At 41.1% G+C, this 14,824-nt stretch overlaps 1 protein-coding gene across 1 annotated transcript in view; it reads right to left on the bottom strand.

Annotated features, from left to right (window-relative positions):
* Nucleotides 1-14,824, bottom strand: part of slc41a1 (solute carrier family 41 member 1) — a 36,546-nt gene that overhangs the window by 8,620 nt on the left and 13,102 nt on the right. Inside the window, exons 3-6 of the mRNA XM_080461100.1 lie at nt 13,136-13,243; nt 6,333-6,404; nt 4,999-5,143; nt 2,045-2,191 (exon numbers count right to left, since the gene is read on the bottom strand). Of these exons, the coding sequence (XP_080317226.1) occupies nt 2,045-2,191; nt 4,999-5,143; nt 6,333-6,404; nt 13,136-13,243 (472 nt within the window). The remainder of the gene's footprint in view (nt 1-2,044; nt 2,192-4,998; nt 5,144-6,332; nt 6,405-13,135; nt 13,244-14,824) is intronic.

Here is a 14,824-nt window from a genome sequence, read left to right as displayed (position 1 = left end):
AAAAGAAGCAAACACTAATGTCAAATTCTACTAATTATCCACAGATTTTTCCGGCCTCACAGCAAAAAGTCATTGAAGTTTATACTTGGCTAATTTTTACACCTGATACTCCTGCTACACTAGAGGTTCAAACCCGGTTCCCCAAGACTTAATTTGATGCTCCACCACAGGAAATCTTACAAAACCTATAATAAACATCCAGAAACGTTACTTCCTGGACTGCACAATTTCTGTAGCATGCATGTGATTCACCTTCACAGGATGGAATAATGCTAACGTAGCATCATTAGCACAGTTTCACTGCTTCATCTTGCTGCAATCAGCTGTTTTGTTTCAGGTCGATTTGTTGAGAAATAGCAGTTTATGTCTTCACTGTGAACTATGTGGTCCCTGAGACTGGATTTCACCGTCTGGTGGCCTTGTTTTGGCCCGCAGACCTTCATTTTGACATCTCTGGATTAAACCTGCAGACCGCTCCCAGAAATCATTAAAGACTCTGAGAGCCAGCTGAGAGGTGCTGGTCAGACGATTTTACAATTATTCCCCTAAATTTGACTAAAACGATTTTGATCAATCTCTCTTCTTAAGTCTCTTTATATCCTTGAAAACACCCTCATTCTCCTTCTTCCCCCCTGTTACTCCTCCTCTTTTCTCATCCTCTCCTCCTCCTCATCCTCTGCTCCTTTTACTCCTTATCGTCCTCTCCCTCCTCTTTCCTCCTTCTCCTTCGCCCTCCCTCTCCTCCTCCTCCCTCCGCCTCCCTTTCTCCTTCTCTCCTATTACCCCTCATCCTCCTCTCCCCCTCCCTCTCTCCTCCCTCTTCTTCCTCCTCCTCCACCTCCTTATCATCTCCTCCTATTAATTCTCATCATCCTCATTTTCATCCTCCTCCCTCTCCTCCTCCCATCTAATAATCACCAAACAAAGCCATTACACAATGTTATATTTTGCCCATTAAAATGTAAGAGTCTTTCTGGCAGAACTCAAGCATGGCTGGGTTTGTCTTTAACTCCCAGTTTTCAGCCTGTAGGGGGCAGCATGACGATTCTTCTGAAAAACCACCACAGACGTTCAAGGACTGTTTTAAGGATATTTCAGGAGTTTATTTTCCTCTTTAAGTTAAAAGAAAGTTAAACATCAACAACATTATGTACCATTTATATAGAGACTTATGAAGTGTGTAAAGATGAGCTGATATTTTATGATTGAAGCTTAAAATTCTGTCAAAATCTTACTCAACTTCTTAAGAGAACACTAAAAGTCCTACAATGCATGAAGCAAAAGCTTTTGTAAAAATAATAACCTTTGTGACACAAAAGGGAACAGCATAGTTGGATGGACGGGTCAGATGGGTTTGAGGATCTGAGGAGGGTTTCACTACAAGGGAGCGGCTTCCTCAAAATATGCTGCCTAACTTGAAAATCTCTGAGAAATCAACAAGAAGTCTCCCACAGACGGAGGAGTGAAGAAAACTGATATTGGGCATGCGCACCATGGTTGTTGCAAAAAAGTCTTCTGCACATGTGCAAGTAGATGGAAAACAACAACAACGTTTCCTCCAGAGTGTCATGACTCCCAGTCCATATTCTCAGTTGACAGTTACCGTAATAACAACTGTTTGGACGTGACAGAAATTCAAACCCATAACACCAGCCTCCTCACTTTCATATTTTTCTCCTTTTTTTCAGTACCTCACTCATATCGAGTGCTTGTAATTTGACACCAGCTTCACTCCTTGCAGAAACCCGATATTAGGAAAGCTCTCTTTCACCAGCTTGAACTCAGTGTCTTCGCTTGAACAATCCACGACAAGCTGCTGTCACTAAACATCTCTTCATGAGTGCTTGTAATTTGTTGCCAGCCTCATTTCATATTGGTATTCACAATACGCTCATGTCAGTGAATCTCCTTAATCAACTCATAAGAGCTTGTGATTTGGCGCCAGCCTCACGTCTTGTAGAATTCCATGTTAAATTCCAGGTGAAGTAGATGAGTGAGCATCAGTGACCCGTGGTCTGTGTGTGTTCCGGTCTGTTCCGGTTACCTAGCTCCTTGTAGAGTCCCGTTGAGATGCCTGCCAGCAGTGACAGGGTGATCAGGTCTCCCAGGCTTGCGGCGATGGGCGTGGCCACGTTGTCTGGGTTGATGCCAACTTTTCGAGACGCGACGATCACTCCGATCATGATGACACCTGCGGTATTTCAGATCGGAGGCGTCACAGCCAGGAAAAGATCCGAGGCCAGCTGTGATTACGTAACAGTCTACATGATACACGACGGAGTGAAACCATCTATCACCAGAGCGCTACTGACTGCAGGAAGGAAGAAGATACTTTTTCCCCCTCCCTCAGAAATCACTTTTTGTTACAGACTTTAAAAACACAAGGTGTCATGAAATAACCATCTTATAACTTTTGAAGCTTTCATGGTGAAACTCAGTGTGGTTAGCTTGTTAGCCCTAACACTTGTATATCTGCATCGAACTTTCGTGCTGCAGGATATCTTTGATATAAATTGTCAGAATGACAATAAATTTATGCATCTATCTATTTGGCCTTAAAATGAACAATCTGTGCCACAAAGCGTCTCAGAGTCTCTCAGAGCTCCTATCTTAGCCTAAAAGTTCCTAGCAAGGAATTCTTAGCTTAAAAGTGATTCAGGAAGTGTCTAACAGAAACTCTTTGCAAGGAGTTGACAGCAACTTTTATCTTAGTGAGGAGGTGTGGTTGACCCCGTTGCTCCACATGATGCAGTCTGCTGAAAGCTGTGATTGGTTGTTAGAGGAAGGAAGACAGAAAAAAGCCTCTGTGATCCTTGTAATGAATGGAGAGTAAAATTAACCATCAAATATTAAAAATGTAGAACCATGAAAATTATTTTATGTCATGATGATGAAACTCAGAGAAACTAATTTAATTTGTACACAGCTTAAAAATTATTGAACTTACCTTGTTCATATACTGATTATCATATTGATTTAATTATTGTTTTCTTTTCTGTCCACGCTGGTTATTTTTTACCACTTAATGTATTATAATGATATTAATGGTGGATGTGGACGCAGCGTCACCATTTCCTGTGATTTACCACCAATGTGGGGCTGTGAAAGAACCATAGCGGTCAGACTGACACTCTGCTGACGGAGGGTTGGGACAGACCACAGTCATCACTCCTACACTGCTCCATCTTTCCTGTAGCAACGTATCACAATGTTGTGATCACCTTCATCTCTGGTGCTATTACATTGTTTGGCTGTGGAAGAAATAAGCTGAGGTCGACCACAAACATTATTCCTGTATGATCGAGCAGGTAGCGTGTCATTAATCACTGTCATTAAATCATCAAACGGAGAACATCTTTCCTTTCTCTTTGTCTTTCTGTCATCTTGTCTGTTTAAGAAACTTTTAGGCTTCTTAAAACTCCTCCTCACTACTTAAAGCAGTTTTCCACCTGAGGAGCTCTCTTAGGGCTTAAGATGCTTTGTGAATTACTTTTATCTTAGTAAAGGAAAAGTCTAAGAAAAATCTTATAATTTGAGGAATTCTAAGATTTTTATTTAAGAGTGACGTCACTAAGAGCTACTTTTAGCCTTAGGATGCTTTGTGAATACGGGCACTGGTGTTCAAGGAAACTATTAGGCAGGACACAACAAGTACATAACATCAGCTTTTGTTTGGAACAGATCAAATGCTCTGCAAAAATCCAAATCAAATGCCTTGATTGTGATGCTAAGTTTCATGCTAAATATGAGGATAACATTATAACTGTAACTTTAAAAATGGCTTCCAGCACAATCAGTTAAACATTATCATTTCAGTGTTTTTCTCTTCAAAATGTGATAAATAAGGTGACTTCAATTTGCCAGTTTCATATGAACTTATGCCGCTAGCTTGTTTAGCCATGCTAACAACATGGCTAAAAATGGAATTTGCTCAATGTGAATACAATCACGAGTTTTCTTCGTTTAACATTCTCTCCCTCACTTTTAACAATGAGAAAAATCTTCTCTTGAGAATCTGATTTGTTTTTCCACCGAGTTAGCATTAGCAGCAGATGTGGCATCATCTGAGAGAGCATCATAAACAATGAATTATGTGTAGAGAAGAAATACACTGTACCTATTTATATGTGCTTCAGGTTTTGGATTTGAATTGAATGCTACACTACATTTCCTTTCTTGTTTATAGTTAATTAAACAACTACAAAAAACATTTTTAATTAGATATCATTATTAATTCATTATCATCAAATGACTTGTTGAATTTTGATTCACCAGAAGTCCTGAACTTCATGAAATCTTAAAAACACTTAAAATTAGCTTCTTATTTCCAACCATATTTAAGCTCAAAACGATGATGGGCAACGCTAAACGTGATCAGGTTTTCTTCTTTACTGTGTTGATTTTCTAGGTGAAGTTAATTTCCGTGCTAGGAAGTAAAAACTCGTCATCTCCGAGTCACAGCACACAGAGGAGAACAATATAACTGCAACTGTGGACAATATAAAGCCGTGTCCAACCCACTGAATACACTTCATACTGCAATAACTTCAATAATCCTCTGTTTGGACTGTGTGCAATCACAAGATAACTTATTCTTATTGGATGATGTAAAATAGCTCAATGTGCAACTGGTTTTTCATATGTTGGAGTGTATACAGTGCATTTGACCTGCATTTTCATACAAATGGAAATTAATATTTAGTGTTTTTTTACATTTTAATATTAAATTATGCAACCATACCTTACCTATTTTCTTTTTTTGTTAGATTTTTTTGTCAAATCATTAGAAGTATTGCAAATTTTCTCCATAACAGTTTATTAATCTGCCCTGCTTGTGTAACTTAGCCTCGCTAAATACCACCTAATGTAACCGACCATGGATAAGCCTCATTGGGGTTTAGGTGGCATTTAGCAGCTTTTGTGAGATGTAACAGTGAGACCCGCTGAGCGCCGATGATCCCGATGAGTAAGTGTTTGCGCTGTGGATGAGCTCTGTACCTAGCAGCAGAGAAGCGATGAAGGCTGTGGCCACGCTGGAGGCGCACAGCAGCACCGCGTGGTCCATCCTGAAGTGTCCCTCTGGGATCCAGCCAAAGATCACAGCAGCGATGGAGGCCAGGAACCCCACCACCGTGGCCTGGACCTGCACACGCGCACGCACGCACACACGCACGCACACACACACGCACACACACACGCACACACACACGCACACACACACACACACACACACACACACACGCATTAAAATAGAAAAAGGAACTATGAAAAACAGCCACATGCAAACACCCGAGGCATCCAGACTATCCCGTTGCATCGGAGCTGCTTCCAATCAACCTGTGGAACCTTACATGGCTTTCTCATGCACGCACACACACCTCTAACAACCGTAACATACCTCTCACAAGCTAAATCCAAACACTTGTTACAAGCTCTGTGCCCAGGAAACTTTTCACTGTATTTACACTTCACACACTGTAATTACATCAACTTTAACAGTAACTCAATTCCTGAAATGTGTTTCCTCTGTCCAGCTGGAGCAAAAATAAAATCTGAGCTCTGCTTCATTTTTTGTTTGAGAAGGTTGATTTGTGCTTGCGTGATCTGATTTTTGTGCATATTTGTCATGAAGATATCAGACCAGAATAAACACTTATTCATGAATGCCGGTAAAAAAACTGTCACTGCTAATATGTTAAAGATGTTAAATGTCCTTTAAGGACGACAACATGTCCCATTCAAACTAAACTAAAGTTCAAAGGTTCTGAGAAAAGAAGACAAACAGGATATTGACGACGAATTATATGTAGATTAGTTAGATTAGATTAGTTTACATACTGTCTAACATTATGTAAACTTTTTTTATTTGTATGCGAGACTGACAGCATGTCACCAAGAAGAGTACCGGCACTTATTTTTCTCCACTTAAAGCACTGAAAGACAACTAAAAGACCACAACACACATTAAACCAGAGTGTGATGCAGTCCTTTTTAATGGTCTTTTTAAGTGTGTATTTTTTTGTATTGTTTTAATGTGTGTCATGGTCTTTATTAGTGGTCCTTGTGGTCTATCAGTGTTTGTTGTGTTATTTGTGTGTGTTGCAGTCTTTCTTTTCCTCCTCCCCCCATTACCTCCTTCTCTAGCTCTTCCAACCCCCCCGTCTCGTTTGTTTCACATTGTATGATCAAACTTGTTTTGTGTCTTTTCTGTATTTAATTGGCTTTTAACATTTGTAAGTATGAGATCTAAACACATTGCAACTTGTAATATGTCCTCCTCCCATCAGGTCTTTAACTTGTGATGGAGTGTGTGGTGAGGGAGTTTCCTTTACCTGGATGAGGGCCAAGTTCCCCATGATCATCTTCCACATGTCCTTGGTTGTGTCCATCTGACCAATATTAGCCTGAAGGAGACAGAAGGAGACACAACAAGCGATGATTTCTTCTGTGTGTGTTGTTGTGAGTGTGTGTTACGGTTTGTGTTGCATGCTGCTGTTGTTTCTCGGTCCCATCAGAACAATGAGAGGTCAGTTCTTATGGACAAAGACCCTCTGATCTGATCTCCCACCCTGCGGCCGACTCCTCTTATCTCATTTCTGCTCACGCACGCACGCACGCACACACGCACGCACACACGCACACACGCACACACAGGGTCTGGAGTGACTGAGGCCTCAGTGGACCGCTGTGTGTCCAGAGCAATGATCTTAATAACCATCCAAAGTGAGAGGACACAAACAGACCGGCTCCTCTTCCTCTCTGCCGTCTTCCATTTACATAAAGCAGAAGGAGAGGACACATCTGGTCTGGAAAAAAAAAAGCTGATAGCTGGAGTATGTGTGTTTGTTCAGACAAGTATGAAAAGTTCATCACATCGAAGGATTTTAGGAAATGGTTGTTTTTAGCGGAATAGACTCAAACTGGCTTTAACAGTTTAAAGTGTCTCTATATTATTATGAACGCAGCCTTTCTAATAAACAATAGATTTTAGTTATTCTATGTTATCTTATTAAGCTCTTACTTTATGATTCTACTTTATTTTCTTAATTGCTTCATTTTAGGCCCCGTCTACACGTTTCAAGTGAAAACGCATAATTTCTGTGTTTTCATTTCAGAAAAATGTCATGTATACTCAGCTACGTTTTGAAAACGATGTCCGTTTACACGGCAACTTTAGAAATGCTTAAGGTGATGCAGATAGCATGCCAGGCCACGAGATACCATTGCTGGTTGTTTTTGTAATAAAACTTCACACAAATGCAATGCACCATAAATGTGAACAATAGCGATTACACAGACATTCTAGTGGACAGACGACCAAGTTGGATTATTATACGGTGTCAATTCAGAAACCACCAAGTCCCAGGAGAATCTGGACTGGGAGTCATGACACTCTGGAGGAAACAGTGTTGTTATTGTCCATCTACTGAGCATGTGCAGAAGAACTAGTTACTATGGCTGTGGTGCGCCTGCGAAGTAGCAGAACATGAATGTTGTGTTGCATTTCATTCGTTGTAAACCCCCCCCCCCCCCCCCAAAAAAAAAAAATATTTATATATATATATATATATATATAAAACAGCAACAACAGAAACCCACAAGGATCGCTAAATTGATTAAATCGATTTTTTGCCCAGCCCTAATATATATATATATATATATATATAGGAAACAGGAATAAAATTAATATATATACTCTGCAGTGATGCTAGTTACCTTGGAAAAAAGTAATCAGATTACTGATTACTAGTTACTCCTTTGAATATTAACTTAGTTACCTTACTTGTTTTTAAAAGTAACTAAGTTAGATTACCAGCAACTTTTTAGTTACTTTCAGCAGCTGCCACAACACAACACCCCCCAGCATCTCAACATAAAAACTCTGTGCTGATCACTGCCTGGCCTCCTGCACCATATTTATATATATTCTAAACTTTGACCTACGTTCTTTGTTGTATTTATATATTACTCACGCTTTTATTATCACATTTTTACTATTTAAAAAATGAGGGGGGGGGGATTCCTGACAATATATCTTTTTACCCAGGAAAATTACAAAAATAGTGCAACATCTCTGCAGTTGTGTTCTTGTTGCAATGATGAGGTTTAGTGATTATGTTTGTTGGCTCCGATTCTTTTGCGTCACCTGTTAGTGTGAGATGGCCTATGATTGGCTGAGAGTGTAGAAGGGGGCGGGTCATGTGAGCGTGCGCTGCATGCACTGTGTGTGTGTTTTCGTTTCGAGGAAGGAACGCCCAGCTCTGTTCTATAATAAAGCAGCTTTACAGACAAGAAACTCTTCTTAATTTCTAACCACCAGCGGGACGCTGCAATAGTAACGCACAGTGACTTGGATAAGTAGTTTAATCTGATTACTGGTTTGGAAATAGTAATGCGTTAGATTACTCGTTACTGAAAAAAGTGGTTATATGAGGGTAATGCGTTACTAATTAACACGTTACCAGCATCACTGTTACTCTGGCCCTTTATCTCAAAAAATATTTTCCATTAAAACCTAAACGCAAACAGCAAATATCAAACAACCAAAATGACTATGAAGTTTGAGAGGCCGACATAGTCACGCTTACTTATATCTGTTATATTTCTCACTAATAAAAACAAAACAAAAAAAACCCACTTTGATTCTCCTATGTCATTTCTTTGTATTTCAAGGTTAGTAAGTAAGTCAGGTTTATTTATAAAGCACTTTTCACAGATAAAAAATCACAGTGTGCTTTACATAAAATGGGTGCAATAAAACAGAACATATGAATTTCATAAAATACAGTAAAAGTGAGAGAAATATTTAGCTTAAAGCTTTCTTAAATAAAAATGTCTTCAAGTGCATTTTAAGAGAACTCGTGGAATTGAGCGTCCTGTCTCTCTGGACAGGGGCAAGCTGTTCCATAACCTGGGGGCTACAGCCTGAAAGGACCGGTCCCATCGATTTTAAAGCGAGTCTTTGGGACCTTCAGGAGACTCTAGTCTGAAGATCGGAAGGTGACCCTCAAGTGTAGGGGCACAGCAAGTCCACAATGTACTGAGGGGCCTGACCATGCAACACCTGGAAAGTGAGAATTAGAATTTTAAAGTCAATTTTAAATTTGACTGGGAGCCAATGAAGATTTGATAAAATGGGGGTGATGTGGGCTGTTTTGGGTGAACCTGTCAAAGGTCTTACAGCTGAGTTTTGTAAGACCTGAAGTCTGCCGAGGACGGTCTTATAGAACCAAGGGAAAATGGAATTGCAGTTGTCAAGGCGAGAGGAAATGAAGACATGGATTATCATTTCAAGGTCTGGTTTTGACAGCGTCCTCCTCACTTTAGAGATATTTCTCAGGTGGTAAAAGCAGTTTATGGTCAGCTGTCAAGAGTGGTCCTCCACAGACATGGCCTGATCAAATCTAACCCAGAGGTTCCTGAGGCTGGTTCCAACAGTCGAGCCCAGGGCACCAAGGTGGGTTTTGATTAGGGGAATCTTTTTTATCAGGGGCATTAATCAGGGTTTCTGTTTTGTCAGCATTTATCTGGCGGTAATTTGAAGAAATGCAGGTCACATAATCCAAAAACAGAGACAAGACATGAAACTCTGAGTCAGTGAAGAAGCAGGTGTCATCAGCGTATAAATGGTAGGACACATATTTAAAGCCACCAATGAGACGACCAAAAGGCAACAGATACAATAAAAACAGAACAGGGCCTAGGACAGAGCCCTGAGCATCTCCACAGGACAGACTGGACACGTCAGATTGTTGTTTATGGCAACATCGAAGGTTCTTCCTTTTATGTATGAGGAGAACCACTCAATGACAGACCCAGAAAAACCAGCTCTGATTTCAGTTTGTTGATCAATATATTGTGGTCCACCATCTCAAAAGCAGATGTTAAGTCCAGTAAGACCAGGACAGTGAAGTGACCAGAGTCTGCAGCCATCATCACATCATTTGAGACTTTTAATAGAGCAGTATCAGTGGAGTGCATTTTACAAAAACCTGATTGAAATTTGTCATAGAAAGCCAGAGTCAAGGGAAAGGTTAATCAGTTTTATAACCCAAGGACCGAATACATCGAAAACATTTATGAACAGAGATGTGGGTACAATGTCAGCAGGGCTTGATGAGGGTTTCAGCTTGCCCACTAAAATCTTGGCATCTTCTCGGCGGACAGGAGTAAAGTTTGACCACGAGCACACTGCAGAAGATACAGTACAGAAGCTGTTCAGGGCAGGACTGATGCTGGCCCTAATGTCCTTCACTTTGTTCACAAAAAAGTTGAGGATGTTATTCCATTCTTCCTGTGTGTGCACGGGCACTTGAGGAGTTGAATCGGCCACAAGATGCTCAATAGTGTCAAACAGAATTTTAGGGTTTTTCTTACTATTTGAAATGAGCTTAGAGAAATATGCTGAGTGGGCGTGTTTTAACATTTCATTCAGTGTTAACCTAGTTTCAATCACTTTTTTAAGTCTAACGTGTGTTTTAGACTCTTTTGAGTCCACAACTGAACCACCTTTTACTAAAATGCAACATTCCCTTACTTTTGTCCTAAATGTATTTGGATCTTTTTTTTAAGATTTCTGTTCCTTTAAACATTTTATTCCTCTTCTGCTGCTAATTTATTGAACTCCTCTCCTCATATTTCTCACAACCCAGCAGCAGCGTTATCTTCATACACGTCATCATGTTTGCCGGCCCGTTTGGCCTCGTGATTTTTTTTTTTTTTGTATGTCAACCAAGAACACAGCGCGGCAACATGCTCCTCGCCCTCCAACGCCATGGTAGCATGTGTGTGTGGACGCTTGCTGTGACAGGGCAGGCTGCCATCGACGCTGATAAGACGGTTTAAGGCCAGCAGATAAGACAGACAGAGAGAGAGAGAGCGAGAGAGAGAGAGAGAGAGAGATCTGTGCAGATCGTTTCACACATGAGCGCTGCAACTTCTGTCTTTAAAACCTCAAAAGAAGTGGTTTTTTTTACATGATTATAAAGTAAGTGCTTGAAATCACAAACACACCTTGATGTTATGTGATGATCTCTGATGATGATGATAATGATGCCAAACCCTGATCTGTGCGTGTGTGTGTGTGTGTGTGTGTGTGTGTGTGTGTGCGTGTGTGTGTGTGTGTGTGTGTGGGCAGTGGGATTAACGCTGTTGTGAAAGAGGTTTGGAAATGTCGTCAGAGAAGTTGAAACTGCCCGATTGCACCGCCTCACTGTCCAAATACCAGTTTGTTTACAGTCGCCGCTGAGCTGGAACCTGAACGCAGGTAAAACAATTTCACGCTGGAATCTTCGATACATGTAAAACCAGGACGGAGGAGATGTTTTAATCCCGCATCTGAGCTCAGATTTACGGCACCATTGACACTTTCGTGACTTACTTAGCGATGCAGGTCGGTAAATCAATTAAACTTGACAAATCTGCAGGAGAAATACTTAGAGATGAAAAAAAAGGATGATGGAAAAAGAGAAAAAAATCAAAAGGCAACACAGTCATGTGAAGTGAAAACTCTCCGCAGCCAGCCAGTACGGGGGATTACATTATTATTTTCGGTAATAAGCGCATTAAGAGCCTTACAGTGGTCCTAATCTGATTGTAATTAGCGGCGGCGTGGAAAGAAACGTGGTCCTGCTGAGTTGGGCCGGCGGAGAGCGAACAGTGACCTCAGTCTCAAAACCCCCCAACCAGGGCATCATCTCCATTAATCAAACAGGAAAGAGCCATAAGAGCTGGAGTTTTATGTGACATAACTGCCATAGATCTTCACCCTGCGTGCAGAAGAGTCAGTAAATATTGACCGGCGGTTCAATCAGTGTGGAAGCTGATAAAACATTGTTGAATCAACTTCCCGATGTGGCAACAAGCCACCGCCTGAACTCTGAAATCAGGGGGAAACTGAGCGGAAAGTTCAACAAATCATTATGACAAAGCTGTAGAAAGTTAGTGTCTCCTCATGCGCGTCACTCTTCCAGTCTGAGTTAGAGAAAAGCAACACATTCACAGATTTGTTAACACTGAAAAGTTCAGCCCCGAACGGAGACCAGCTGAAGGAGAGCTGGAGTTAATACATTATGCTTGTTCTGGGGCAAAATACAGTGAAATGTCCATAAAACTTCTCCTATAGCTGTTGCATTATGGGTGTTTTTACAAACTTCCCCTGACATCATGTCTTTAGGTTTGATAGCAACGAGGTAGCTAACTTTCATGAAAGCATCTCTGATATCGCAGCTCAGGTCTCAGTGTCCCATGTTTTCTTTGAAATTTGTACAATTTGCTTGGTAGTTTGCAGGATTAGAGCCTGTTGCAGGATCCTTCTGGCCCACAGGCCGGGGGGGGTGTCACAGATGACTCATCCTGGGCCCCAGTAAAAGTGTCAACTTGGCCTGCTTGCGAGTACCAAGGTAAACTACAGATATCTATCCCAAAAAAGAGCGGACATCCTTTCCTGAGCTGCGTGCACTGTTAACACACGGGGTGTCGCAGAGTAAAATTTTGTGGATTATTAATACTGAACTCCTAAACTCCTAAACTGATTCTATTTCAGAGAAGCAGAATCATTTTGAAACAATATGTGCAGAAAAACTCTGCTTTTAGCTGTTTAGGATTTTCCAGCAGCTGGAAAGGCCTTTACACACTCTCTGTATTTGGACAATCAGATGATTATTGGGAAGAAAACAAATCTCAAAGCACAAAGACATTACACATCATCTATGTACCTGTTTGGATTCATTGGAAATACTCAACAATGTGTGTGTGAGCTGTAAAAGCTCACACACGTAGCTCACTCCTGATGGTGGACTCAAGCAACATGCGCTGAACATTTAATCACCAAACGTGTAAAATGCTGAAACATTTTCTCAAGACTTGTCGGATGTTTGTCGAGGTGAAAAACCTCCATATTCCCTTAGAACTCACCAGTGTGTTCAGGTAAACACACCGGGTAAGGTGGGTGGAAATTTACGGGCTCAGGAATGTCGCTATCAGCTTGTCCAAAAAACCAGAGGCAAGATGACCTCTGACCCCAAGAAGAAAAGAGCCACGGTGGGTGTCTCAACAAAAGAGATTGGGCAACTTTGTGAAAGAATTGGGCAATTTTCTTGCTGAAGAAGAAGTAATGTTAACTGAGATTTCTTACCGCTGTGGAAAGCCTGGAGGCCAGTGTCATCTCCAAGTTGCCTTTGAGGCCCAGCAGCGCCGGAACCAGGATGAAGACCTCCGACACCTCCGTGAACACGGTCCAGTGCTGCGGCGACAAATGAAAACACACTTTACACGGACCATCTTTAACTGAGGGGGCTGCAAAGAGACTCTGTGGCCTTTTTCTGCTTAATGGACTGTCTGCTGAAACCAGACCGGTATGATGGACCACATGGTCGCTCTCTGTGGACCTTTCACACTATGTTCAACAAGAACAAGGTTAGAGGAGCTTCCAGCTGACATGATTTATCTCTGCCTTCTTTTAGATTGCAGTCTTTTTCTCTCGTGGTTCACCTTCATCCAACAATCGCTATTATTAGAAACATGACAGCGCCAGAAAAATCCAGAGTATGATGAAACTCTTACTAATTAAAAGCCAATTACTTCTAACTGAATGTTGGTATAACTGAATAAATGAAGATGGCCAGGAGATCCCGGCCTGGTTAATGACTTTCAACTTGTTACTGTACTGAAACTGTTCACAAAGGTCATGAATCTGGTCTCTTCCTGTATTTTCGTCATGCTTTTCTTTTCTTTTCTTCTTTATTTGTAAGATATCATTCATTTTGTAGAGAGACACATTTTCAGGAACCTTCTGTGTATGGTTGATATTGATACGATATTGAATTGGCAACTCCGACAAAATCTAAAAATGACAAAGAAATACACATGACAACACAATTTCCCAAGCTAACCACTTACAATCACGGAATTAGCAAAGAAGGCTCACAGTGTTTCCTCCATAAGTTTGTTTATTTAGACGCCATTTATTAGACAATGTTAGTAAGTGAAAAGGCAAAACTTCCGTTGTGTTTTGGGTGTTCGCTTACAAAACGATGCTTGGAGCCACTGAAAATGCAACTTTTTGAATCCGCTGCTACTGCTACTGCGCACTATGGCTGAAGCAAATAGTTCTTCTGCACATGCTCAGTAGGTGGACGATAAGAAAAACGTTTCCTCCAGAGTGTCAATACTCCCAGTCCAGATTCTCCTGGGACTTGGTGGTTTCAGAGTTGACAGTCACCGTATAATAATCCAACTTTGTCGTCTGTCCACTAGAATGTCTGTGTACTCGCTATTGTTCACAATTATGGTGCATTGCATTTGTGTGAAGTTTTATTACAAAAACAACCAGCAATGTTATCTCGTGGCACCGCTCATGAGCTCCATCTACATTTCAGCCACTAAATTCTCCCTCATTCCTGATGATCACAGCCCACTCTAATGTGTACGGTGAAATGTCAAACATGAACTAATGTGGCAAAAGGAAAAAGAAGATGGTGCTAAAAGGACAGGCAGCTCAGTACACTTTGTCCCATAGTGGACAAAATGCCATGCCAGAACAGTGTGGCTTTACTATGTACTTTACTGGTAACTAATTCAATGCATCTGCTTCCGATGCTTCAGGATCAGGACAATCCTCGCCCCAATTGGCCTTCATGCCCGTTCATTACCTCATCCTATAAGCCAAATTTTTACGGGATTCAATACTCAAAAAACATATGACCCAGTAGAGAACACTGTCAGCCAGGTGCTAGGCCAGCTAAATCTGAAGGACAGGGAGGGTAGGTGGTGGGCTCACTGAACAGAATCACATGTTATGTTTAGCACATGTAGGAACACGTGT

The sequence above is a fragment of the Lipophrys pholis genome (genome assembly GCF_963383615.2).
Source record: "Lipophrys pholis genome assembly, chromosome: 4".
NCBI lineage: Eukaryota > Metazoa > Chordata > Actinopteri > Blenniiformes > Blenniidae > Lipophrys > Lipophrys pholis.
This window is presented reverse-complemented; position numbering and strand designations above follow the sequence as displayed.